Below are 26,063 nucleotides of genomic sequence, written 5' to 3'. Positions count from 1 at the left end.
GAAGATTGACGTCGACAAACACTATCGACAGAAAAGGACGCTTGTTAGCATCTCCAAAACGTCGAAACGAAATGTTCTTTTCTTTCCTTTCAATGTCGTCACGACCTTGACACAGCTTTCAAGCACTTGTCATCTTTTCCTGTTCAGCAAACGATTTGGAGTAACAAGCAAGCGATTTTTATCAGGGGGTTCCAACTTCAAATCTTCAGTTGTCTCCTTATAAGTAATAATATTAAAAAAAATCATTTTAGTTTGTGATGGGTGTCCAATACACAAGAATAACGTGCTATATTTCAGAAATGCCCAATTCTCTTGATAAATCTTTCTCCCATCGATTTCATTTTGATTGTCTTCTATATATATATATATATATATATATATATATATATATATATATATATATATATATTAAGGCTAGTCAAACATTTTGTGTGTATGCTCTATCGAACAAAAATATGGGCATTACGCAAAACAGACAACAAATGATTGCCATGGAGAAGAACGAAGAAAATAGTCGGGTGTCGCACAAAATAATGAGGAAATGCTCCCAATAACAAAAGAATACCCGTAATAAGGATACCTATGTTAGCGAGTAGGGGATAACTCTATATTATGACTTTTTATTATATTAAATGGTAATGACAATTACCCACGAAACTTCTCATACATTTACGGAAAGTAAGAATTAACCAAATAAAACAAGAATTTTATGAGTGATCCACAAAATGGATCAAAAGTTTGCGATCTTGGCCAATAATTAGTTTTTGGATCAGGGGGCCACAAAATTTTTGAACGGCCCCTAAATCGAGTTTTCGTATTTTTTTACGGAATGAGCACATCATACTGACTTAACTGATAGTTTGAGTTTGACTACACTATATGTAGTTCTTCAGATATAAGGCCGCCTAAAAATTTTTTTTGCCTAAAATATATTGGATCTTTTGATCCATTTTTTTTTTTAAGATACAGTATCGTGTCGTGAATACGTAAATACAGTGTTACTTACTATATTTACCAATTTTAAGAGAATTAAAAGCTTGTTTGTAATAATGTTGTTGACCATGAAATAAAATATTACATATTTGAATTTTAGATGATAATACTAATAATGTTTATGTTTACAACGTACAGACAATTATGTTTACAACGTACAGAAACTTCAGTGTGGCTTGAAAATAATGGCCGCCGCCCGCACTGTTAGGTATGACGACAGCGCGTAACATCACATACCGCAGAACTGCGAGTATTCTTTTATGACTGTTTGACGTCCTGTATTTCTTGACTGTATACAAATGATGGACAAGGATTCTTTCCTTCAAGTGCTCCGAAAGAAAACAGTTACGATCTGTTGAATCTGGATAGCGGTTGAACAAGTCAAACTACCAAAGGGGAAGACCAAAGAACTGGGCAACAATTCTCGGAATATAGAGGACAAATATGTGCATGTTATGTGTGTGTCGTTGCGCCGTCTTGTTAGAACCAAACAGTGTCCATCGTTGAAGTGCTGAAGTTCCGCTTCCTACATAAAGACATTTCGTAGAATCTTTCTTTTCTTATTATTTGCATACGATCAAAGGCTTGACGACACAACCCACTGTGATATATATATATGCAGAACATGGTGCTACGCGCCATGGAAGCCTTCTTCGACGTCTCCAACAGTGCAACTATGAGAGTGAAAAACACTTAGTTGGCATGTGTTTTCAAGACATGCAGAAGTTATGTAAATGTGTACCCTTTCATCTCACTATCGAACAAAGTTGTTGCAAATGCTTTGCTTCTTATTCTTTAAGGTTAGTTATGACATAGTAAACACTTTTTGGATGCAATCCAAGTTTTCCTCGTCTGAAATTAGTAGATAGACCCAATCCATAACACTAGCGGATCCACGGGGAGGGCGGAGGGGGCGACCGCCCCCTCCAAAGGTTTTTTGAACTTTCAGCATTTATGATTGGTAAATACTAACATGGTCTTTTTCCCGACCGATCTAATATGTGTGACAAGCAGAGTCTAATCAAAATGTGTGGTACTTAATAGTACTTAATACAGACATATTTGAATTGTGAATACTTTTCTCCCTAGTTCCTTGGAGCGGTCACCATAAGTCCCAAAGGAGCGAGAATATGATTCATTCGTTGGACGAACAGCTGTAAGAAGGATGGTAAGAGGGCTCACTCTTTGAACTAAAAAGATATATTTTAAAATTGTGTCCTAGAAATAGGATATGGGAATGGAATTCGGGTCCTGAAACTTCAAGTACCTTTACCTTGAATAAAGAGAAATATAGAATCTTCAGCGCTCCTTACCGCAAAGCTCGCTGAAACTGAGACTTTTCAGTTGGTTGATTGATTAATATGTATTTACGTCGTTTGCCAAAAGCGATGCTTTACAGAACGAGGACTAGAGTTTAAAGTTGGATCTGAACTACTGTAGTGCTCAGGAATCCCGTTCGATGCTCACTCGCCGGGAATCAAACCACAGAACCCCTTGCATCAAAGATCAAAGGTACGTTCGCTAGCTACTAGATCAACAAAGAGAGCCGTGACTTTTGGGGTTCAACACGGAAACATTAGGAAGGGACCAGGGATTTATTATGAGTTCAAATGGCATTTCATCTTTTCTTGAGAAATAACACAAGCTTGTTATTGTAATTCATACATGAAAGACGAGATCCTAAGTGAGTAACTTCGTACAGGCCAAACTACTTAAGCTAGAAACTTGAAATTAGGACAGTAGATAAGATTTGTTACGTAGGGTATTACTAAGGAAGGATTTTTTTTAATTCGAAGAAAGGAAGGGATAATGGGGTGGAAATTACTTTAATAAGGTGGCCATCTCTTCGAATCCGCTAAGACTAGAGACTTGAAATTTGGCATTTGGATTTCTCATTTAAAATAATTTGACACGCGCTTCAACTTTTTTTTTGATATTATAGTAAAACGGAGAAAAAATAGATGGAAAGAAAAAGTGGCGGCGATTGCAAATATTATAATAAGATATCAATATCTAAGAATCTTTGAAGGTTAGAAACATGAAACTTCGTATATGGGCTTTTCGCTTAAAATAATCCAATACGTATAGCAGCATTTTTTAATATTTTACCTAGAAGGGAAGAAAAGGGGTGGGATTATCATTATTATTATTATTATTATTATTATTATTATTATTATTATTATTATTATTATTATTATTATTATTATTATTATTATTATTATTATTATTATAAGATGCCATATCTCGGGATCCCTTGCGGTTAGAAACATGAAAGTTGGTAGTTTGATTTTTCATTTAAAATAATTCAACATTTAATTGAACGTTTTTTTTTTTTTTCATTTAACGTAGAAGAGAAGGAAAAAAGGTGGGGCTGATTCATTAAAATGCCTTAGGAGGTGTTTGAATTTCGTGACACAGTCTTTGCTCAATCCAATTCTATATGAAAGGCAGAAGGAAGAACGCTTGTGCCACAGTACCACGTAGGATCATTTGCTACGGCCGTATGTCGAGCAGATTGGGGATCTGGGGCGAGCCCCACCTAGACGAAGGCTAGTATAATATCCCTAGGTAATTTTATTGTTGTTGTAAGCATAACTATAATTATACTATGTTTCGTGGACCCCATACAAATATAGAGATAGATTAATTTTGTATTAATTTTTCTAACTGCTGTCCCGCAAGTTACTCAAAATATAAATGATTAGAGCAAATTGTACACTCCTTCGTTAAAATAAATGATATCGTCAATACAGCTTTTTTTTTTTTTTTTTTTTTTTTTTTTTTTTTTTGCAAGTACTGTGCCAGACAGTGCATCTCATATGTTGCGGTGACTGTGTGTGAAGTGAATCATGACACCGTCACGTCTCCGAAACGGAAGTACGTATTTAATTTAAATCTACAGAAAAAATATTCCCATTACTAAAAAAAAAAAAAAAAAAATCGTGTCCCAAAATGGAATCTGGACATCTTTTTTTTTCCTACCCCTTCCAGCCCCGGATTCATATGAGTCCCATTCTTGCAAATTAAATACTGGTCACCTTGAAGCTACGCTCATCTTCGACAAAGCGAACCGCCCCTCCCAAACGATCCTTCTGGATCCGCTAGTGATCCATAACGTAGAAGAAAGTCAATATTGGAGATTATAAAACTAAAAATTTAAAAAAAAAAACAACTGATTAGCACATTCTTTCAGAAGAACTATATAATGCTAGTGACAGCATGGTAGAACATATTATGGAAGGAAGAGGGAGAGAAAAAGTACTATATTTGATGGATAGTATTAAAGCGGATATCTCCTACATCACGAAGATAGTACCGGAAAACCGTATTACATGGAAGTTTGTTTGCCATTTTGGATGAAGACCATACAGAGACATCGATTTGAAGGAAGTCGTATCAGTAAAAATAAAATAAATAAATAATAACATTATATGAGTTGCTACAAGCTAAGGAAAGAAAACATGTTTTAAGTCCTAATTGTTATATACAAGAATTTAATATATCAGGTAACATCTGTTCCTTTAGCTCGTAGCGATAAGATGTTAATTTTTATCGATGTGACGTCCCTCAAAAGCCGTCACTGGTTGTAAGTCAATTTCTGAAATTTCTTTGCCCTCCATTTCGTGCAGATACGCTGTAGTTGCATCAAAATGTTTGTTTGTTTTGCAAAGGCCTTTCAAATCATAAAATTTTTGATTCCCTTTTTGTCATTTAAAATTACTCTCTTCTCACTGCTTCTGCTCTTTCCCTCTGGTGACGCCCTTGGATTTGACTTGGTTTTACTTTGAACAAGAAACGAAGAGTTGATGATATCATTACGCAATACCACCAATGTTTCGTGCAAAATAACTTCCGTTGTCTGCCAATCAATCCGTCTGGGAGACAAGAAACTAACAAAAGACGAATGAATAATGCATCGTCCTTTCTTACCTTCGAAGTCCTTCTCAGTGTAGCTTTGGTGAGTTTGATGGGCGCCTGGATCCTTCGGCGCCTCATCGTCTCCGGGGTTTGGATCCATCACCCACGGCCTGCAAAGAGACAAAATAGCATATTGTTAATTAAATCTTCTTAAAGCGAAAGGACACACTCTTGACTGTGCTAAAGATAAGACTATTAAGAGCTACAAGTATAACTGACCATAACTGACTATGATATTTAATCAGAATAGAACTATAAAAAATGCGTGGGCTTGCTGGTCGTTTTATAGATGCTTGCGTTTCAAAAAGAAACAAGCAAAATATTGATTTGAACAAAATTTACTGAATTTTGATGTTCTTGTTTTTAACATCGAGATATAACGGAATCGAGATTGATACCTTGAGCAGGCCCACGAAGTTCTCGCCCCCACCACGAGGTCAGTGGAACTGTTACGGCCTCCACTGCCTACTGCTTAAAATGGAATTTACCCCAATAACAAAATGAGCTCAGATTATTTTGCAGTTTCTATATTGGCGAACATTTTCACCCGACGCAAGTGTCTCCATCGGGAATCGAACACCTGGTAATGTACACAGAAATTATAGTATTGTTGAACAGATTGTTCTATTGATGCGGCCATGAATTGAAATGTTTTTCAGTCCACGTATTATCAAAACTACGAAAATGTAAATAACGCTGTGACGGAATTCTTGACTGTGTGAGATTTTTCATTTATGTAGTACATAGATCCTTTCGTACCCTATTTGGTACGAGCGGTTCTGGGTTCCATTCCTGGTGAGGAAACTCAATCGAAAAGGTGTAACAGCTTCTTTAGGCCAGTTATCCTGAGTAAGGATTTATTGTGTTTTCTTCATTCACACCAGCAAATACCGGGATGGTACCTAACATTGTGAGCTAGTGGTCTACTATGCCACGCTTAATTGCATGCATGGAGAGCATGCCCGCGACCGTTCGGTCTATTTAATGGACGGGTTCCGCAAGAAGTAATGCACCCCGCCCGTAGTTGCACAATATACGCTATTATTGCTCGTGCACGAAGTGCACCGTCAAGATTTGTCCCTTAACCTTGACACCTTAGTGTGTCACCCCATTCTCTGAGGGAGTGGGATACGCCCACCGCCGGTAGGTTGTTGTCCTGCATTACATTCAACCTCACAAGGAGAAGCTGAAGTTCAAACAGGACACTCGAATGGAAAGTCTGTCTCCAAACTCTCACCCGAACCAATCTCCCCCACCTTAACACTGTGGCCACAATGCATGCCACAAGACTCAACCGGTGGGGGTCCCTTCCCCTTTCTCAGCACGGGCTTGGGACCGGCCATGGCGGGGCTAACACAAAAAAAGGTCCCAGGCCGCTCCATTCTTTCCCCATTCCTTTCTTCCTTCTTCACTTTCCCGGATAATGTTATTGCCGAGGAACGCCATTGCTCATCCGTGACGGGCTAAAATGGCTATAGACACCGAAATCAGGGGCGGACCCAGAAGGGGGGAAGGGGCGATCGCCCTCCCCAGGAGAGGAAACTTTCTTATTTTATATATATATATATAAAACCAATCCCAGAGTTTGGAGCTCTTAAAAGGAGTTCTAAGTAGCAGTACTTTTTCATTTACTTTTTCATACAGTTTTATTCAATTTGTAAGATTGGGGCGAGGTTGTTCAGTGATAAAGCGTTCACCTCTGTGTATGGGGTCCATGGTTCGGTCCCAGCTCATGCCAAGTGAGCTCTGTGGTGGACGAACATCGTGTGCGTGGGTTTTCTCGCGGTTCTCCCGTTTCCTCCCACATTCTTCGTTCCACCATTTCCTTCATTTCTCATCATCACCGTCTCTTTTAGCCTAGCCAGCATAATCGTGGGACGTAAAACTTCAAGATTTCATTTGAAGTTTGTAAGGTTTTAGTTTGATCATTTTCGTGTCGTTAAGTGTAACAGTTGTTCAAAAATTACAATTGTTGAAACAACTAAACAAATAAAAACCTGCAGCTTATAATTTTATCTGTTAAACTGGTAGAAATAATAATAATAATAAAGAGAATAAGCTACTGTCACCTCCATTGTATTATACAGCTGATTGTTTCTGCTATTGTTACATCCTATTGTTGTAGTAATGCATCTGAAAGCCAGAGAACATTCCCTCGGCAGTTGCTACGTCGGCAATTGAGAGAGAATATCTCAGAAGCGGAAGTGGCATCAAGCAGCCATTATTGGAAACCTCGCACTGCAAAGCTTCTAAAATATGCATGAGAAGTAGCAGCCCAACTGGGGAGAGAATACGGAGAAGTCTTAGCACTCTCCGCACCACAAAGAACATAATCTTTGACGAAAATCCGCTCTTAAAGGATTCCGCAGAGAGGAACTGACACGTTACTGGAATGACGACCCATCTTACGCCATTGCTAGTATCGTAAGCTAGTATTATACTTGTATTATAGGAAGCAACAATGTACTACATCTGCTCTGGTCATTTCGAGTACATTTTTTGTTTAAATCCAATGCAACTTGCTGCTCTTGTATTCTTTAGTAATAACTCTTTAAATAATACTGATTTTATTAGGGTTACCACCAACTTGACCGTGAAAGACTTTAGTGAGGAGGACATGTTTAGATTTTACTAGAAGATATACATTACTCGACAAATTTGTTAATGACATAACAAGAAACAGCATCAACATCTCAGATTTTGCTGGGGAGGAGTAAAGATTCTCTGCCATAGTAGTTTCACTTTTTTCATTAATATAATACTATATATACTACAAAAATGTCACGATATTTTGGGAATAATAAAACAAAAAGTTCATATGGAGCTGTGCTCAAAAGCGGATAGTTTCGGAGTTATAGGGTGCCGAAAACGTGAAATAAGTGAACTTTTAAAAGTTCATAGCACCACTGCTACGGAACCTATCATATTTCTAGTCGGGTCAAGACATCACTGAAGGACTGGTATGTGAATTACTCAAATATCCATGTTTAAGAATGCTCCAGTACTTGCACACCCGTTTTTAGAGAGGTAGGTGGAGAGTGATCAAGTACTCCCAAACATCCTATCTAAAAATGATTGTGCAAGTACCAGAGGTTCTGAAAGATGGAGATTTGGATAGTTCACATAAAAGTTGCTCAGTGGTGTCTTGACCCGACTACGATAGGTTCTACAGTAGTGGAACTATGGATCTTTAAAGTTAATTTTGACGTTTTCGGCACCCTATAAGTACGAAACCTTATAAGTACGGACATGTACTTCCGACCACATGTCCATATGAAGCTATTTTTTTCTAATTTTAATGAGAGGAATCCATTTCCGAAATATTGCGACACGTTTTTGTAACACTCTATATATACTTGGGTAAACTTGGCAACCTAGCTCTCCCCGTAAACCAATAGCTGACTCCTTAGCTGGTTATCTTGTCTAGCTCCTGTAATAAACAGAATTCCAATATATGCCTCGAATTCAAATATATGCCAATATACACATTTATGTCATTTATCCAACCTGGGTTTCGAGTATATGCTGTTCCATGTGTTATCTTCAGGCTTGTATAAAATATATTTTTATTAAGCATTTCTTCATCGATGAACAAAGATTAGTAGTCCATTTCAGAAGTTAATTTTCTGGCATTCCAGAAGCAACCCTAGAATGTTGTATTTCTTGCAGAAACTTTCGATTTGTTGCGAGGTTCACTAGTTGATCACACAACAGTTTTTCTTCCTTTGACAACTGGTTCCTTCAAAGGAAGATGGTGTGAATTCCAGCAAAAATTTCTTAATTCTTGGATATTTTTTTCCATAGCTACATCTTTCTTTTGAAGGATGTTGTACTGGAGATGAACCGACTTTTCTTCTTTTTCGAACATCATATTGAAAAGCTTTCTTCCTCGGAGTCAATTGAAGAAACACACTCGTGAGGTTTCAAATCAGAATCTAAACAACTATCGTCATAGTCAATAACATAATCATAAAACACCATCTATTTCTATTTGATCAGGCTCGTTGTGCATTAATTCCGACTGTTATTCCTCACTCAAGTAAAAATTATTTGTATTAAGTTCTTCTAAAAGGGCACTGGCAATTTCACTATTTTTCAAAATGCCTATTTTATATGTGATTTATTGTATAATTCCAAATGAATTTCTTCGAAAAAGGAAATAACAACATTTTCCGTTAGTTCGTCAATATTTGCTATCACAGATAAAGACAATGAAATGAATAGTGAATAATGAACCTGTCACTGAGTATTATCTATCCAAGAGTAATACTAACACTATAGTGGTCACGACCATAGGCGGAGCAATGGGGGACATAGGGGGGAATTGCCCAACCCCCAACTTTTTGACAAAAAATAAAAATGCCACCTATAATATCCTTCAATTTTGATTTGTATTTACCGTGCCCTCGAGCAGACAAAAGTCCTGCTTCCTCAGGAGACAATTCCTAACTTCGCCCATGGTCACGACGACTCGTGAAGCCTAGGCTTTGCACCAATCAGAGAACAGTTTTGCCTCAATTGTGATGCAAACAACGACAACAACAATAACAGCAAAAATAAACGAAATAAAATTAGCAGCTATCCGATAACATTGTACCCTCTGAAGATGTTCTCCGTATAGCGCGAGAGACGACATTGAAAAAATTCATGGATAGGGGTTAACAACCAGAACACACACTTGCGTTCTACTGGATGCTGAAATTGGTATGGGTCAAGCTTCACGACTGCTTGCGATCACTCCGTGAAAAATCATTCAAACTCCTGCTGTTTGACCTTGAACGCCATTCTGTACTGCACACAAAGAAAGGAGAATGCCTGAACCTACGGCGCACGAGGTAGTAATTATTAATACCTAGTTGCACGTTACGAAAATAAACTCTTAGGTGAATTTTCAACTACTCTAGTATTCCAGAGTTAAAATTGGCAAAATCATCGGGATTTCAGGAGGGTACGGACCCTCGGGATCCACCTTTTGTGTACGTCCCTGCCTTCAGCCATAGAGTCAGTTAGTTAAAACGCTAAGAATACTTTTCATATAGGCAAACAATATGGCTTTCATGAATTCTGAATATTCTTCGATCATCAACTGAACATATCCACATACGAGTATATCTTTTTCCCTACTGAAGCCTCTGGTGCAGTAAACAATTTAATACAATATCAGATTATTGAAATTCGTAATATAAATTTGAAAATCATTCGCTTGACATATGAAACAATAAACGATTTTTTTTTCTTGGAATGTGAACGCGGAAATGATCGACTATATTACAGAATGAAGAATCTCATTGCCATATTTATTTGAAATTCCAATGTTTTAGATGAGATTCAAAGTCGTATATTCATTTGAAAGAAGTTTTGTCACGAAAACATGACAAATAAAAGATTGATTTAATAGTGCAATAAAATACAAATTCCTCTCAACAACTTCTGCATGCTTCCGACTATAGAACAACAAAACAAGGGCATTCATGTAGTAAACTACCAATTCATGTTTTGTGGCACTGTAAAATTTATACATTCTTGTGTTTCTGAGTAGAAAAGTAACGGATATAACTTACAAAATAGATTGAGTCTATGTCTCAAATATAACGATAACTTTATTTACGTTGTCCGCCATGTTGTCTAGAGTCTAGACCAATATCTCACAAAACACACACACAATCTTGCTGCATTTTGCACCATTTTGCTTCAATCACCTTCTTCTTTGGAGACAAAGTTTGTAATAAAGAGGTATCAATTCATCCCATTTTAAAGGCGCGATTTTCTTTTAATTTTATAATCTATTTTTCAGACACTTCTACCAACGCGATTTTTTTCAATTTTGCTATCAATTTTCACCCAGTTCTACAGCAGCAACTACCTGTTAGTTTGCAATTTGCATCGTCTTCTACCAACGAAATTTTCTTTTAATTTTGATGCCAAGTTCCACCTATTTCTACCGATGAAATTTACTATAATTTTTCAATTTGTCACTCATTTCTAGTGATGTCACTCTTAAAAAAAAAAATCACTAATTTTCAGCGATTTCTCTTGACATAAAATCTCTTAAAATAAAATAAAAAACCTTTTTGAAAAAACAATATTAAGAGACTCCAACAAAAGTGCAAAATAGGAAATAATAAAATCTCTAAAAAGTAGAAAATAATGAAATCTCTAAAAGTAGAAAATAAAAGCTCTAAAATTAGAAAATAATAAAGGTTGTAAAATGTGGAATATAATAAAAGTAATAAAAGTAGAAAATAACAAAAGCTATAAAAATTAGAAAATAATAAAAGCACTAAATGGCATAAATGGCATAATAAAAAGCTCTTAAAAACTGAAAATACTTTGTTACCATTGTCTATAAATTTTGAGCTATGTGTCACAATTAGTTTGAGTAGTACTTTTACAAGGCATTAGTTTATTTGGCGTCGCACAAACTTAAAAAAAAATCATAGATAAATGTAATAAATTATTTCCAGCTTTTAAACATTATTATTATTATTTTCTACTTCCTTTTATAGCGCTTTTATTATTCTCTACTTTTTTAAAAGCTTTTGTTGAAGCAGGATTCCTGCTGATATGGATAAATCTATTTCCCTGACTTTCACTGACCTTTGACAGGAAATTCCCTGACTTTCATGTCAGGTGTCGGATGATGTTTACATATAAATAAGGAATAAATAACGGTGAATATTAGAACATTTCTTCTATAGAGACAAATAGTAATTAATTGTTCATACGTACATTCCACTTACCTCCCATAAAAATCTAGGTAACGTCCCATATTGTGATCATTATAGGTTGGGTACGGTGAAATTAAAATTCAACTGACTTTCCCTGATTTCCAGTCTTTTTCCCTGAGCTTCCCTCAAATGCACCATTTTTCCCTGACTTTCCATGTGAAGTCGTTTATATCTCTTTTAAGTTTTTTTTAATATACTTTTTTTCAGTTTTCCGTGATGCAGCCGCGGATCCAGGGAGGGACTAAACCATAGTTTGCAGCTTTATCCTGCGTAAAGAAAGTAGGACTGAAGCCCACTTTATCCAGTGTATATCTGCACGTCAAGGGGAGGGGGTCTATAGCCATTGGATTCGCGGCTGCATGTATGTATATCGGTCGCGTTACGGAATTAAGCGTGAACATACACACGGTATTAATACTATCATCTATTGAGGAGTTTCATCGAAAGACTTTCACTAGATCATGATAAAAATTTACGTGGAACCTAAAAGAAAGCATGCGCTTTGGAACTAAAAATTAATTAATAAAATCGGTATGTTTATATGTTGAACTTATGCGTGAACATGTACAAAATGAAGTCAATTAATTACGATGTTAATACTGTCAGCTGTTGAAAAATTTCATAGTCTAGCTCTAAAGATTATTATTAGATCCTAATAAAAATTATACGGAACCACTGAGAAAGTATACTCTTTGAAACAAAAAAAGAATCATGAAAATCAGTGGAACTACGTTGAAGGTATGCATGAACATACAAGCAACATATACATAAAAGCGTCGAATTAAGAACCTCTCTCCTCAGTACAAAGAAAAAAAAAATGTAGCATGCTTATGTCTGCTCTCGTGCGGCTGAAAAAAGCTTATTTAATTAATTCTGAAAGAATAGCGGTTGAACTAATTTGCAAATGACGACTAGAAAGTACAACATAAATTATTAAATTGTTTTGAAATGATATGGACTTATTCAATAAAGTACTAAAAGGTAAATAATAAAATCCAAAGCACCTATAAAGGAATTGATTTCGTCAGTTTAATGTATTTAATTTACTAAAAATGTTGCTGAGGATTCCGTACAGTCAACGTTCTAACACGCTTTTTTTTTTTTTTTTTTTTTTAACTTCTTGATCTGATAGTTCCTGTGAGATTTTCATCTAAGTCAAGCAGCGCTGGTTCTGACCAATCCTTTAAATGTGTGACAAAAAAAAAAAAAAAAAAAATCGTATAAGTAGTGATGTGATGCGTTCACTCGTTGTCATTGAGGACAACTGGGGATTATCTGAGTGAAAGACGCAGAAGTGTCCGGTCAAGAAAGAAAGAAAGAAAGAAAAAAAAAACAGCGATAGGAATCGCAATGTACAGACCACATATCCTCCAACTAGCCCCTACCAGGGAGTAAAGATTCGTTCCACTCCCAAATGGGCGAATTGTCTGTGTCATTGAGCCCGGTAAAGTACAGCCTTACTATGTGGTACATTTGCCGAAACACGTAGTTAGAGAGGAGGGCGCGATGGCTCAGTGGTAGAGCGTTCACTTCCGGTGCTTGGTGTCCCTGGTTCGATCCCAGCTCGCGCGGTGTAGACTTTGTGGTGGACAAACATCGTGCCCGTGGGTTTTCTCGGGGTTCTCCCGCTTCCTCCCACTTTCTTCACTCCACCATTTCATTCATTTCTCATCATCACCGTATCCATGAGCCTAACCGGCATAACGTGGGACGTAAAACTTAAAGAAAAAAAAAACGAAGTAGTTAGAGCCACGGTTCGAGTCCCTTTCTAGATATAAGAAGTTTTCGAAGTGGGTTGGAGTCAAACAGTGGGATTCTGTACCTGACGGTGTTAGGACGAATCTCTGAAGGGCTTGGTGACAAGGAGCTTATTTATTTAGAACAACTTGAAGAAACTGGTATCACTTAAACTCTTCGTATGTTCCTAAGTAGCTCAAAGCAAACCAATATTAGGGAGCTTATAGAACTGCAAGAAGGAGATTTTGACTACAGAAATGTGCAATATATTTCGTACATGCTGTACCATTCCATTTAGCTTATTCTGAATCTATCAGAAAAGCAATTTAGAGTAAGGTCTTGGACAATTAAGAATTGAGCACTTAGCAACTTTGCCCTTTTCTGAATTCCTTCAAATGAGATCCACTATTGCATATAATTTATCTGTTGAAACAAAATAGAGTAAACGGTGTATAAGAGCCCAGTATTGGTAAACTTGAACAATAATGTTGCACACGTTATCTACTTGTTTACAAAATTCACCATTCAATTCAAAATAATTATTTTAGGGTAAGAAAAATACTGAAAATTGTTGATTTTTGTAAATAAAAATCTTAAATCTTACGAATGAAAGAGACAATGTGGCTCAGTGATAGGACAATCACCTCTAGAGATACAAATCCCAGATCATCTGAGAATGTAGTCGACATTATCGTGTCCGTGTTTGTTTGTTTGTTGTTTAGTATTCCGTCAAATCTTCCATAAACGTTCACTAATTATCCGTGTCTATTCTACAGGGCGTATTCATATTTCATAGGACGTTAAAGTAAAGATTTCCTGTCACTTGACGAATTCAACTTTGTTCATGCTATGACACCCTGTGTTACTATGAAGATCACAGGGACAGCTGCCAATTTCCCAAACGCTGCAGACAACATTCTGCACGAAGTAAGGATAAGTTAACTTCACCTGCATTTTTACCAACTTTCAAATGCTAGTCGTCTCGCCAAATGAACAAATATCACACACCCATTCATCTCCTTAAAGATAAAAACTACACCTGAAATTGTAACATCCTGTTTCCTGACTAATTAACATTTTTTTTTTCCCACAACTAGGCCTACATTAAACATGGAGCCACGTGCTTTGGACTTCCCACTAAGCAAACCTTTCCCCCGTTCCCTCTACTTCATACCGATGCTTGCAAACGCCAAGAAAGAAAAAAAAACTTAAATTTTTACCCCGCAAATTAGTTTTTCAGGTTGAAACAATTTCTCCCACTCCTCCTCCTCCCTCCAAGTGCCAATCTTAACCATTTGCTGTTGGTGCGCAAAGCAATATCAATTGAACGTAATTGAGGAGTGGCGAACGCCGACAATTGTTGGCATCATGCCGATCGCTTGGTCTTCTTTCTACGTATCTTGGCACGAAACTTCGAACTATCAGCTGAAGTTTAAAAAAATAAAGAAAGAAAAAAAGAAAGGCGGAAAATTTCACTCGTTCAGCCAATCTACCAACATTATCGAAGAAAGGAAAAAAAAGTACATCCAACACTTTTTTTAAAGTTTGCTTTTCTTCGTTTATTTTTTTAATGAAGGCTAAAAATAGTGTCTACTCTCTGAAATGTGGATGCTAAACCATTTCTGTAAGGGTGATTCAGACAAGCTTTTTTTTCGCCGTCAATGTTTCGCTTCTCCAAGCATGGGCCAAATTACTGTTATTAGTATAGTCCCACATATAGCTACTGTATATAATGTGAGTCTGTACAAAAAGCAAGCGACAGGTGCGTATCTCCTGAAGCTTCCTGCAGCACTCACACAATAGCTTTATTGATGACATGTAAAGAAAACAAAATCGTAGTTCAGTCATATATACAACAATCATTGGTCTGTAGTACCTGACCACTTAATCAAAGGTTACTTTTAAAAATATATCATTCAGCTGCTGGTTGCTTTAGGATTTTGAACATCCGTTTTCATTGCTAAGAGTGAAGAGTTGAAAGCCAGAATGCAACTCTCTTGGGGTGAATCCGGTGCCGCGGTGCTCAGTGGTAGACCGTTCAGCTCTGATACATGGCATCCTCGGTTCGATCCCAGCTCGCGCCTAGTGAACTTTGTGGTGGACAAACAACGTGTTCGTGGGTTTCTTCCATTTCCTCCCACTTTATTCATTCCACCATTTGATTCATTTTTCATCATCACCGTCTCCTTTCGCCTAGCCGGTATAACCATGGTAAGATTTCATTTCGTTTCATTTCTTGGGGTGAATCCAGTGCTTTTATTTTTCTGGGCAAAAAGTGCCGATACTCAGCTCGAACTTGTTATTAAATCAATTCTCACATTTTTGACGTATCCTCCGAATATCCTCGTCTTCTCTAGATCGCTTCTTTCTTTTGGTATCAACTGCAGAATGTATGAGAAGCAATTATACTATCCACTTAATGAATATCAGTACAGAGGCTGCATGTACAGTCAGAAACAATATTAAGTATAGGTTGGAGCCAGAGCCGGATTTAAGGAAGTGCAAAGGTGCACATGCACCCCCTCCTTCGTTGTAAATATACACTATCTGAAATGAGAGGCTAGTTTCATCTGGGGCTTAAAAGAAAGCAGAACTTTGCAAAAGCAATAGTTTAAGTCGATTTTCAAAAGGTTGAAGGAAAAGGATTAACGAAGCAAAATAATATAGCATTTGTCAAGTAGGGAAGAAAACAGAAACCAGGAGGAGTATTTTTTTTTTTTCCTGCATTACACTTGCGACCCCCTTTAAAATACTCCCGTTCTATGTATCAGCGTTGTCACGTGTAAAGAATATTGTCACATGTCACATTGAAGAGTTTCAGTGTGATTGGTTATTTTGGTAGTTATTGGTGCACTCCCTCAGACAATCCTGGATCCGTTCCTGGTTGGAGCTATCATTTCTTATACTTCCAACCTATACTTAATTTCTAACTATACAAGCAGAGCTAACTTAAATTAAGTTACCGTAAGATTAATCAGAGATAGTGTCTTTCCACATTTGCTGGAAGCCCAAAGTGTTATTTAGAGGATATAGCTTGTCCGGAACTTTATTTTCTTGAAGATACATAGGGAAATCACAAACTGACTCTTTTCTATTTAAACGGAATTTTCGTTTAAACTTTCTAATTTCAGCTTCATAAAATAGCAGTCCAGGATTTTCTGGTCAATATTTGGAATCGAAACATTTAACATAGTTTGTTAGCCGGTAGTGCTCCCCAAGAGACAAAAGATAAGTTTTTTTTTTTTTCGTCTCCTTCGTAAATTTTTGTCAAATTCTTCGTGTCGTCTTGGTTTTTGAGAAAGTTTTTCCAAATTTCATCTCGAAAACTTTCTCGTCCTCTTTCGTAAAGTTATGTACAAAATTTATGACCTGATTTTCTTTTTAGTTTAATCTAAAAGTTATCAGAATTCTTCAACGTTAGAGAGGTTCATGAAGGATGTAATATAAAAAATTAAAACACTATTTATTATTGAAGTATATTATGTAATGACTTGTATACTTTTAAACGTTGATAGATGCTCTTCACTATGTTCGTACAATGATTTTTATCAGTTTGTAGTTGTTACTATAAATCATTTAAAACCAAAACAATGTATGAGATCTAAGAGTTGAGTGAACTAAGTTGCCCACGAGACTAAAGAAATGTCTCCTCTCGTCTCGAATTTGAAAATACGTTTCTCGTCTCCACTTTCGTCTCGTTTTCGAGACTATAGATATACCACATTGACTTGATACCTAGTCTTCCGCTCCAAGCGCTGCTATCGGCTGAAGGAATTCTACTCCCTTTGGCGTAGACGGCTTCAAAGCTCTCTCGCTTAGCAACAGCTGAACTCTTATTGGCTCAACACGAGGGTGTCTCGAGGGTGTGAGCTGTAGTTCGCATATTTTCCACGGCTCAAGACATTTTAGCAGCACTATAGAGTCGGGTCGAGACGATCGTCTTGTGGACAATACTAATAGCCAGTACGAAGAGTAAGTCTGTGGTTATTTGAGAATGAGTTTTCGAAACGTTACCCCCTAGACCGAACGCGACCAAGGTGGCTATTTGGTAACTTTACTTTTGCCAGAGCTATAAATCATACTCTGAGCCAGTCAGGGTTTCCAGGTCTTTTTTGCCAAGTCTAGGTCTATAATAGCAGAGTTCCAGTACTCTACACAAAGCATCTTCAAAGCAGCTGTTTCTTGCTAAAATCCCCTTGCCTGGCAACACGTCTTTCCTTTTTTCCTTCCTTTTGACATCTTTTAAACAGAAGGCGGTCTATTGTTCCGAAACGCACCGAATACGCTCGAGCTGACGTTTTCTCCGCGTTTTTATTGCTTTCGCGTTTCTGATTAGCCATCCACATTTAAATACATGGTCAGCGTATTCCAAGCGTACGCATGAGCAATAAAAACGCGTTAGGAACGCTTCAAATAGCCGCCCTGTAACAAATTAGTCTTTACTTCGCGCAACAAAAGGTCAATTTGCTACTGTATACACACCTATCAAGAGAAGGATAAGAGGATTTTCACGTCTGGAATTGTGTCGTGTTTGTAACGTTTAACAGAAGAAGAAAACTTCTCAAAGGCAAGGGTATATTGATTTTTTTTTTGTCTTTTCCTTTTTCCTCTTTTTTCATCATAACTATACGCGCTTCAACATTTCTTAAACAAGTTTTGATTATACAGCATGGGAGCCATAAGTTGCTTAACAGTAGTAGTTATTCAGTTCTCAATTACGTAGACTTGCAGTTATTCAGTTCTCAATTTACTAGACTAGCAGTTATTCAGCATTCAATTGATTAAACTAGCAGTTATTCAGTTAAAATTGACTAGTCTAGCACTTATTCAGTTCTCAATTCCGGGTTCGATTCCCGGCGGGAGCTCATGTGGTTCGGGTTCCACGTTAATCAGTAGGGCCACGTCTCATATAGCCTCGCTGCTGAACGGGATGTTAAACTAAAAATCAACTCAGTTCTCAATTGTCTAGACTAGCAGTTATTTAGTATTTAATTTATTACACTAGCAGTTATTTAGTATTTAATTGATTAAAGTAGCAGTTATTCAGTTCTCAATTGACTAGACTAGCAGTTATTCAGTTCTCAATTACGTAAACTTGCAGTTATTCAATTCTGAATTGACTACAGTAGCAGTTATTCAGTTCTCAATTAAGCAGACTAGCAGTTATTCAGTACTCAATTGAATAGACTAGCAGTTATTCAGTATTCAATTGATTAGTCTAGCAGTTATTCAAGTCTCAATTGACTAGACTAGTAGTTATTCAGTTTTCAATTGACTAAACTAGCAGTTATTCAGTAGTCAATTGACTAAAGTAGCAGTAGCTGATTGACAATTCGTTATGAAAGAAGAAAATAAAAGTGTTTCTAGGTTGTTTACTTATGGTCATTTTCCCCATTGATAGCGTAACGAAGTTCCGTATTTTCCTCTATCTAGTTTCGCTATGACCTTGTTCAATTGTAAATAAACAATGGTAACCTATTTTCAGCACTTCGGAGTCCATTACGTATTGACAAAATCGATCAGAGGTTGTTCAATGTTCGGTCTAGTCTATGTCATTAGTGGCGATATCATGTCGAATTTGACTGAACCATATAGCCAAATGTAATACATAACAATCACGAGAACTATCGCTCTTATTATATAAAATAAAATGACAAAAAAAAAAAAAAATCGATTTGTCATAGCTATGGCCCATTTTGGTCACGATTGCTATGGACAAATAAAACGACAAGTGATCAACAGAGATAGCAAAACGATACAGTAAGGACCACCAGTGAATACGGAGTAATGATGACTGATGGGTCAACGGGGGTGGGGGTGGAACCTCCTGGTGGTTACGCCTATTTCCCAGACATGTATTGTAAGGCTATGGCTAAAAGAGGATGCGTTTCCGATGTGTTACTCCTCGCAGTGATCACAACCTAGGTGACTACTCGGTAATTTTGCTTTCACCACAGTTATAAATCATACTGTGAGCCAGTCAGACTTTCCAGGACTTTTTCTATGTAACCCTATTGTGTTACATAGATTTTTCTGTGATTAGCTAATTTTTCGGAATTTTCTTGTATTATTGTGAATTTTCTTTTGTTATACACGCACATATTTTATAATAGCAGAGTTCCAATACTCTGCACAAAGCAGCTGTTTCTTGCTAAAATCCCCTTGCCTAGCAACATGCCTTTCCTTTTTTTCCTTCCTTTAGACATCTTTTAAACAGCAAGCGGTGTATTGTTCCGAAACGCACCAAATACGCTCGAGCCGACGTATTCTGGGCGATTTTATTACTTTCGCGTGTGCATTGCATTGTGATTGGCAATCCACATTTAAATACATGGTCAGCGTATTTCAAGCGTAAGCATGAGCCACAAAAACACTTTGCGAACGCATCGAGTAGCCGTAGACTAAAAAAGGTCAAGTAATACAGAACTATCTTTTTCGATACACAAAAAGTACCCACTTCCCAAAAATTTCTCTACCCCTCCGTCCCCGACTTGCAATCAAAATATTTAAAAGCTGGTGTTGTCATTGGTATGGACAAATTTCTTGGAAAACTCTTAAAGAAAGAAGGAAGTGCTTGTCTGTCGTGTACTCTACAAACTATGCCTGCACGCAAATATTTATTTAACACCATAACTATGATTTTAAAAACAAATAATATGAGAAGACGGATAATAGCTGCTTCTCTATGATTGTTGGTAATTCCTCACATAATTTAAAGGCAATAATTCCATCAAAAAATATATCAATCATACATGTGCTCTACATTTTACGTAAAATATTGCCTCGTAAAAGTCAGAGTTTACAGCCTATGCGAGTTATTTTTAGTACTCTACGCCGAAATAAAAATAAAAAAAGGAAAATCAAATTAAAGAGACTGTTGAAATCATTTACTGTCTCTTTCACTCTTGAACACACACACACACACTAACGTAAAGTCTGGTCTCTCATGTATATAAGACTTTTGGAAAAGATTGGGGAAAATACAAGAAAAGTTATCTGTATACCAAAACTCCACGAACGTATGTTGTGACGACTAAGAAGAACTGGTCATGTAATCAAGTTCTCCTGAAGGTGAGATAGAGCGGTCTATACTATTAGAGTTGATCTTGCACGATAGTCTGTGAGACGAGAAACATGACAAACGAGACGAGACAAAAGTTTGTAGGCAACACTATAGTCCGCGTCACCAGAATTGACGTGTGGCATGAGATAATAAGCTCACAGTGAGCTGTTACTAAACCTACATGGAGGAATCTAATCATTCATAATTGATTTTGTTCGTATTTGTGGCCAATTATGAATGATTAGATTTCTCCCTGAAGGTTTAGTAACAGCGCACTGCGAGCTTATTGGCTGATGCCACACGCCAATTCGGGTGACGCGGACTGTAGTTCATCCAAATATTGCATCTCAAACACTGTTTTATTGTTACATGATTCACGGTACAAAAACTATAAATTGATCAAGTAATTGTAAATGAAATGAAACGAAATCTTTGAGTTTTACGTCCCAGGGTTATGCCGGTCAGGCTAAAGAAGACGGTGATGATGATAAATGAATGAAATGGTGGAATGAAGAAAGCGGGAGGAAACGGGAGAACCCGAGATAACCCCCACATATGGTGTTTGTCCACCACAAAGTTCACTTGGTGCGAGCTGGAATCGAACCGATAAAGTAATTGTACAAACACAATTAACAATATTTATTAACGTTTAAAGATACGAAAGACATTACAGAATGCATTTCAATAATAAATATGGTTTCAATGTGGCTATATTGCATCCTTCGTGGACCTCTCGTGACGGATAACTTCTAGATGAAATTAAGAAAAATTCAGGGAATAAATTTTCTAGATAAATTTACAAAACGAATCGGGACGAGACTTTTACAAAATTTACGAAACAAGACGAGAAAATATTTTCTTTTATCATGGCTTCCCTTAATAATTTCTTTTTCACTTTCTCAATCGACCAATCACTTCACAATTATGTATTTTCAATTATTTTTCTCCTTGTTCTGTGGGAAATAAGTAAATCACACGATAGAAAAATAAAATTTCAATTTCAATGACAGATGTTTGTCTTCAATTGCTCAAAATGAACGCAGAAATACAAGCTCCGACGCAGAAACCATGTTTTGTATAATCGCGCAGCGTTCTTCAAACCCATACTCTACTTCCGTGTTCTCTTCTCTTTGGACGTTGCCAATATATCCATTCAACTCCATGGGCCTTAGAGATAATATAAACATCGTAGGTGCTGCTCTGTTGTACAATGTTCCCTCTCTTTCTGTCAGAAAGTGTATTTGGAAAACGTATTAGTTTTTCCTCTTTCAATCCGTCCCCGTTATTTCGTGGCTCTACCGAGTGTTACCAACTGCAGCTAAAGGCATTGTGCCTTATTCAAAATCGTTATTACGTGTGATTAGCGTCATACTAACAGCTTGACTAACGATTGAACATGCTGTAGTCAAACCCTTAGCCCGATGCTAGTCACAAGTAAGAAAGATTCTGAGAAAATCCCATTATGTCTATCAAACAAGTAGCAATATTATGTGTACACCACGAGAAGAAGTTTGGTTTGTATGACATGATACCTTCCCAATTAATATTTAAACTGGAAGTCGGATTAGACTTCTACAACTTCTGGTTTTAGTAGAGAGATGATAATTGAGATTGAATATATTCTTGGAACGGTTAATTGATTGCAGAAAAGCGTTTTTCGCTATCTATTACTGTTTCCACTTTTACAGCGATTAATGACTAAAATCAAAGTGATTGATTTCTGCTACTTCCGGTTTGAACAGAAGGTTAAGAGAGATAATGCTACCTATTTTTAGAATGCTACATCAATTCAAATAAAACTGCTTCTTGCTATATTTTATCTTTTTGCTCTATCAATATTGAAACCAGAAGATTTAGTGGATTTCAATCAGTTCCGGTTTTAGTAGAGTTAACCCTAGGTGTCTCAAGTTATTTTAGTTATAAAGTCACCCAAACGGGGGCTCCTCGAACCTATTTACTAATATTTTTATATAATGAAGGTAACGAAATTATTTTAATTTTCTTAGCCCATAAGTGTACATGTGCCCTTGTATACTGAACACATAAAAGTTATTTCGTTTTCTCTAAGGAAACTACACTATAATTTGTTGACTATGTTTCATAAACATATATTCTGAAAACGCTTTATGGCAGACTAACATGTGAATTAACGTTGCCAGATATATGTTTTATTTAGTTCGGAGACGTGCGAGATAAAATTATTTTTTATATTCTGGTCAAAGTCTGATACTTAAGTTAAATCTCATGATCTTCAAATGAAATGATTCAAGGTAATTTTAAATGAAGGGGGGGGGGCACTCCTCGAACTCACTACCAAGAAGGTACGCAGGAATTTATTTCGAGTAGGGTCTAAAAAAATTCAGAGAGATGAGGATAAGTTCAAAATGAGGATGTTATACTAAAATTTGTAAAATTACTCCTAAAATCCGGGATTTCGGGAAGTCCGGACTCTCAGGACCCACCCCCTGTGGACCTCCTTGTCCACTACCATAAAATTATGTATATTTTCTAAACTACTTTATGAATTGTTTTTATGGTAAATTGTCTAAGTAACCGTAATTAATAAATAATAACGAAAGAACAATTGGTTGATAACATTTTATTGACATTTTTAACAACAACCTCAGGCCCGTAGCTAGCCCAAAAACTTAGGGGGGGCGGCTGAAGTTAGGGGGGCGCGATGCTACCATATGATATAGTTCATAACCATATTATAGTTCTATTCCAAGCCTACTGTAAAACTTTTAGGGGGCCAGCAAAAATTTAGGGAGGCCCGCCCCCCTAGAACCCCTGGATACAGGCCTGAACTACCTTGAGGGTTCCAGGTGGTTTATGCTCTGTAGTGATCAAAGTAGAAACCGGAAATGGTTGACTTCTACCACTTCCAATCATCTCCATCAACGAACCTGATTTCAGACTTCTGACCGTCTACATCCTGTTCAAAATTGATGATCCCATCAAGCAGTTATTGAGATTTTCCTTCAGGTTCTTCGAACCCGAACCACATGAACACTGACCGGGAATCGTACCCAGCTCTCCCATGTCAAAGACACGCACTTGATCAAAAAATTGTTTTTATACGTTCCTGAACATTAGATTACCACCTAGCTTACTTGCGAAAACATCGACTTAACGACATGCCAATCGTAACCAAAGCCGCTATGAGTCGACGACTAAGTATGTGCTAAAATTAAAACAATTTTTCAACTAAAAACTACCATTAAAAAAACAAAAAACAAAAAACAACTGAAACTGGTTAAATAAAGAAGTACATTTTATTAGAATATAATGACTCTTTGATCCAAATTGAGACACGACTATTCTGAGCTTCATACAACCTGCAGAATGAGAACTTTACAATTCTCGAATGCCACATGGGTCTGCATGATTTGATCTGGATTTCCGTAACATTATAAAATCTAACAATGTAACTATCGCATGTTTGCTTTGTCCTTCTCTAATAGTTATAGCATGTACTTTATTATTATTATTTCGCTATTGTTTTTTGTCCTTCTGATGCGATTTCTGGGAATTACATCTGCATTTGAAGTCTGATTTTGTGTTCCTGCGGTCGTCCGGCCGGCCTTCAGTTCAGAACTGGAGTAATTCAGCCAGGACCGTCGTGTGTAATGTTCCGCCCCCCAGAAAAGAATGAATGTGCGGCGGTGGCTGAAGTTTGTCTGCTGCCGAGGACAGAAGTAGGGCGCCACTGCTGCCAACAAGCGCCAAACGAAATGCGTCCGTGCAACACGCGTGATCGATAGCTCAGCTGAAATACCGAGAGAGAGAGAGGGAGAGAAGGGTCGGGTATCGATTTAGTTCTCTGACACAAATCCTCCCTTGTTTTCTCTGGAAGTGGCAGATATTATGCGATCACGATGCCATGACACTCGACTGGACATTAAATCGTGATTAACGATTAATGCTATTTAATGCTCAATGTCTATCACCGATAGCCTTCAAATCAAATAGGTTACATTTCTACGCAGACAAAGGACGCGTACGAACAATTCCAGCTCACAACTGAACTGGTTTCTTTTTACGTTTATTTCAAATAAAATTTACTTATCTTTGGATGAAGCGGATATACTATTTTATGGTTCACTCCTCGAAACAACGATTGAAATCAAAATTGCCGCATGAAAGAAGAGTGTTGACAGATTTAAACCTCCATAATACGGACAATTCTATCGAAAATATAATATTATTATGGGACAGAATCCTTCCTTTTACGAATACGGAAAGTTTTCTTTTTCCCCAACCTTTTAGCAATCGGAAATGAATTATTCTGTTCATACACGTTAAGCACAGACATTTCTCCAATTTAAAAATAAATCTGGGGTACAGTACACTAGACACAAAATGCCAAGTGGGCACTTTCCGTAACAGTTTGCGTTAACGCAACGCAAAATTTGTCATTTAGTTTGCGATAATCGACATAACAGTTATAATGATTTTTTTGTTTTGTTTTCTTTTTTTGCGGGGGGTGTGCTGCCGTACACAGAATATTGCGAAAAAGATTGGTACGGAATAATCATGGTGAACAACTATACAGAACAGTTGGAAGTTGAAATTAAAAATTTGCTTTTCTCTGTCCACAATAATTTGCTTTCTGTGAAAAATCCTAGCAAGCACTCGTGAAAGGCTAGTCGTATGCCCAAAACTTTCTATGTGGAACTATGTGGAAAATTCAGATTACAAAAGTCAGGTTACAAAATTCCTACAGATCAAAGAAACGTATTATTATTAAAGAAGTTAAAACTTTTAAAATGATGCTTTCACAAAATCAAGAAGATATACAGAGTGTTTCAAAACAACACCGACAGCGTTTGGGAGGTGATGCCTGACACCAAAATAAGACAAAAAGTATAGACCAACCTGGATGCACCCTGGATGCAACCTGGTTAGTCTATACTTTTTGTCTTATCTAGGTATAAGGAATCACCTCCCAAACGTTGTCGGTATTGTTTTGAAACACCCTGTATATTTATTTTGAATTTATTTATAATGATTAGTCAAGCGTAATGATGATAGCTCTTAAGTGCGTACCAATTAGAAATAACTATGAATGAGGGAACCTCGGCGTTACTTGGTGGGTTACTTCGATCAACAAACACCTTAGATAATCTTCTATAGTGAAGTTTTGAAATGTATAATGCAATATCCCATTATCATATTTGAGTTCATTATATTTCTAGTTCTTTTTTTGTCATTATTTTGTAATAAAATTACAGAACGTAGAACTATAGGACCTACAGTAGTTTATCTTATTTAAATGCGATTTATTTAGATTGTCTTCCAGTAATACGTGATTTCGGTAATCTGGTCCAGCCTGGGGTACTCATTACGTTTCGGTCTTAGCAAATATTTCCGTGTCGTAAATTAACGCAAAAGAATCCATAATAAATTATGCCGATTATCGTAAATTTTGAGTTACGTTGACGCGAATAGATGTGAAGTGCGGATAGATGCGCCGGAGAAGTGAAGCTCTACTGTATTATTTTTGCCTCAAATTTTAAATGATTAACAATAATATGCTTTTATTCTTTATGTCACTATTCGTAGTTAAAATTTGTTCCGTACATATAGCGATATAATTTCCGTTCCCATATTGACTTTTGTAT

At 36.9% G+C, this 26,063-nt stretch overlaps 1 protein-coding gene across 14 annotated transcripts in view; it reads right to left on the bottom strand.

The window, feature by feature from the left end:
- The window catches only part of Ndae1 (Na[+]-driven anion exchanger 1), a 518,135-nt gene that overhangs the window by 124,147 nt on the left and 367,925 nt on the right, over positions 1–26,063 (bottom strand). For all 14 annotated transcript variants that reach the window (XM_081758609.1, XM_081758590.1, XM_081758579.1 and 11 more), the window contains exon 2: positions 4,924–5,021. In XM_081758609.1, coding sequence (XP_081614735.1) covers positions 4,924–5,021 — 98 coding nt within the window. The remainder of the gene's footprint in view (positions 1–4,923; positions 5,022–26,063) is intronic.

This window comes from Thermobia domestica, chromosome 1 (genome assembly GCF_964235325.1).
Source record: "Thermobia domestica chromosome 1, izTheDome1.hap1.1, whole genome shotgun sequence".
Lineage (NCBI taxonomy): Eukaryota > Metazoa > Arthropoda > Insecta > Zygentoma > Lepismatidae > Thermobia > Thermobia domestica.
Note: the sequence above shows the minus strand (reverse complement) of the source record. Positions and strands in the feature narration are given on the sequence as shown.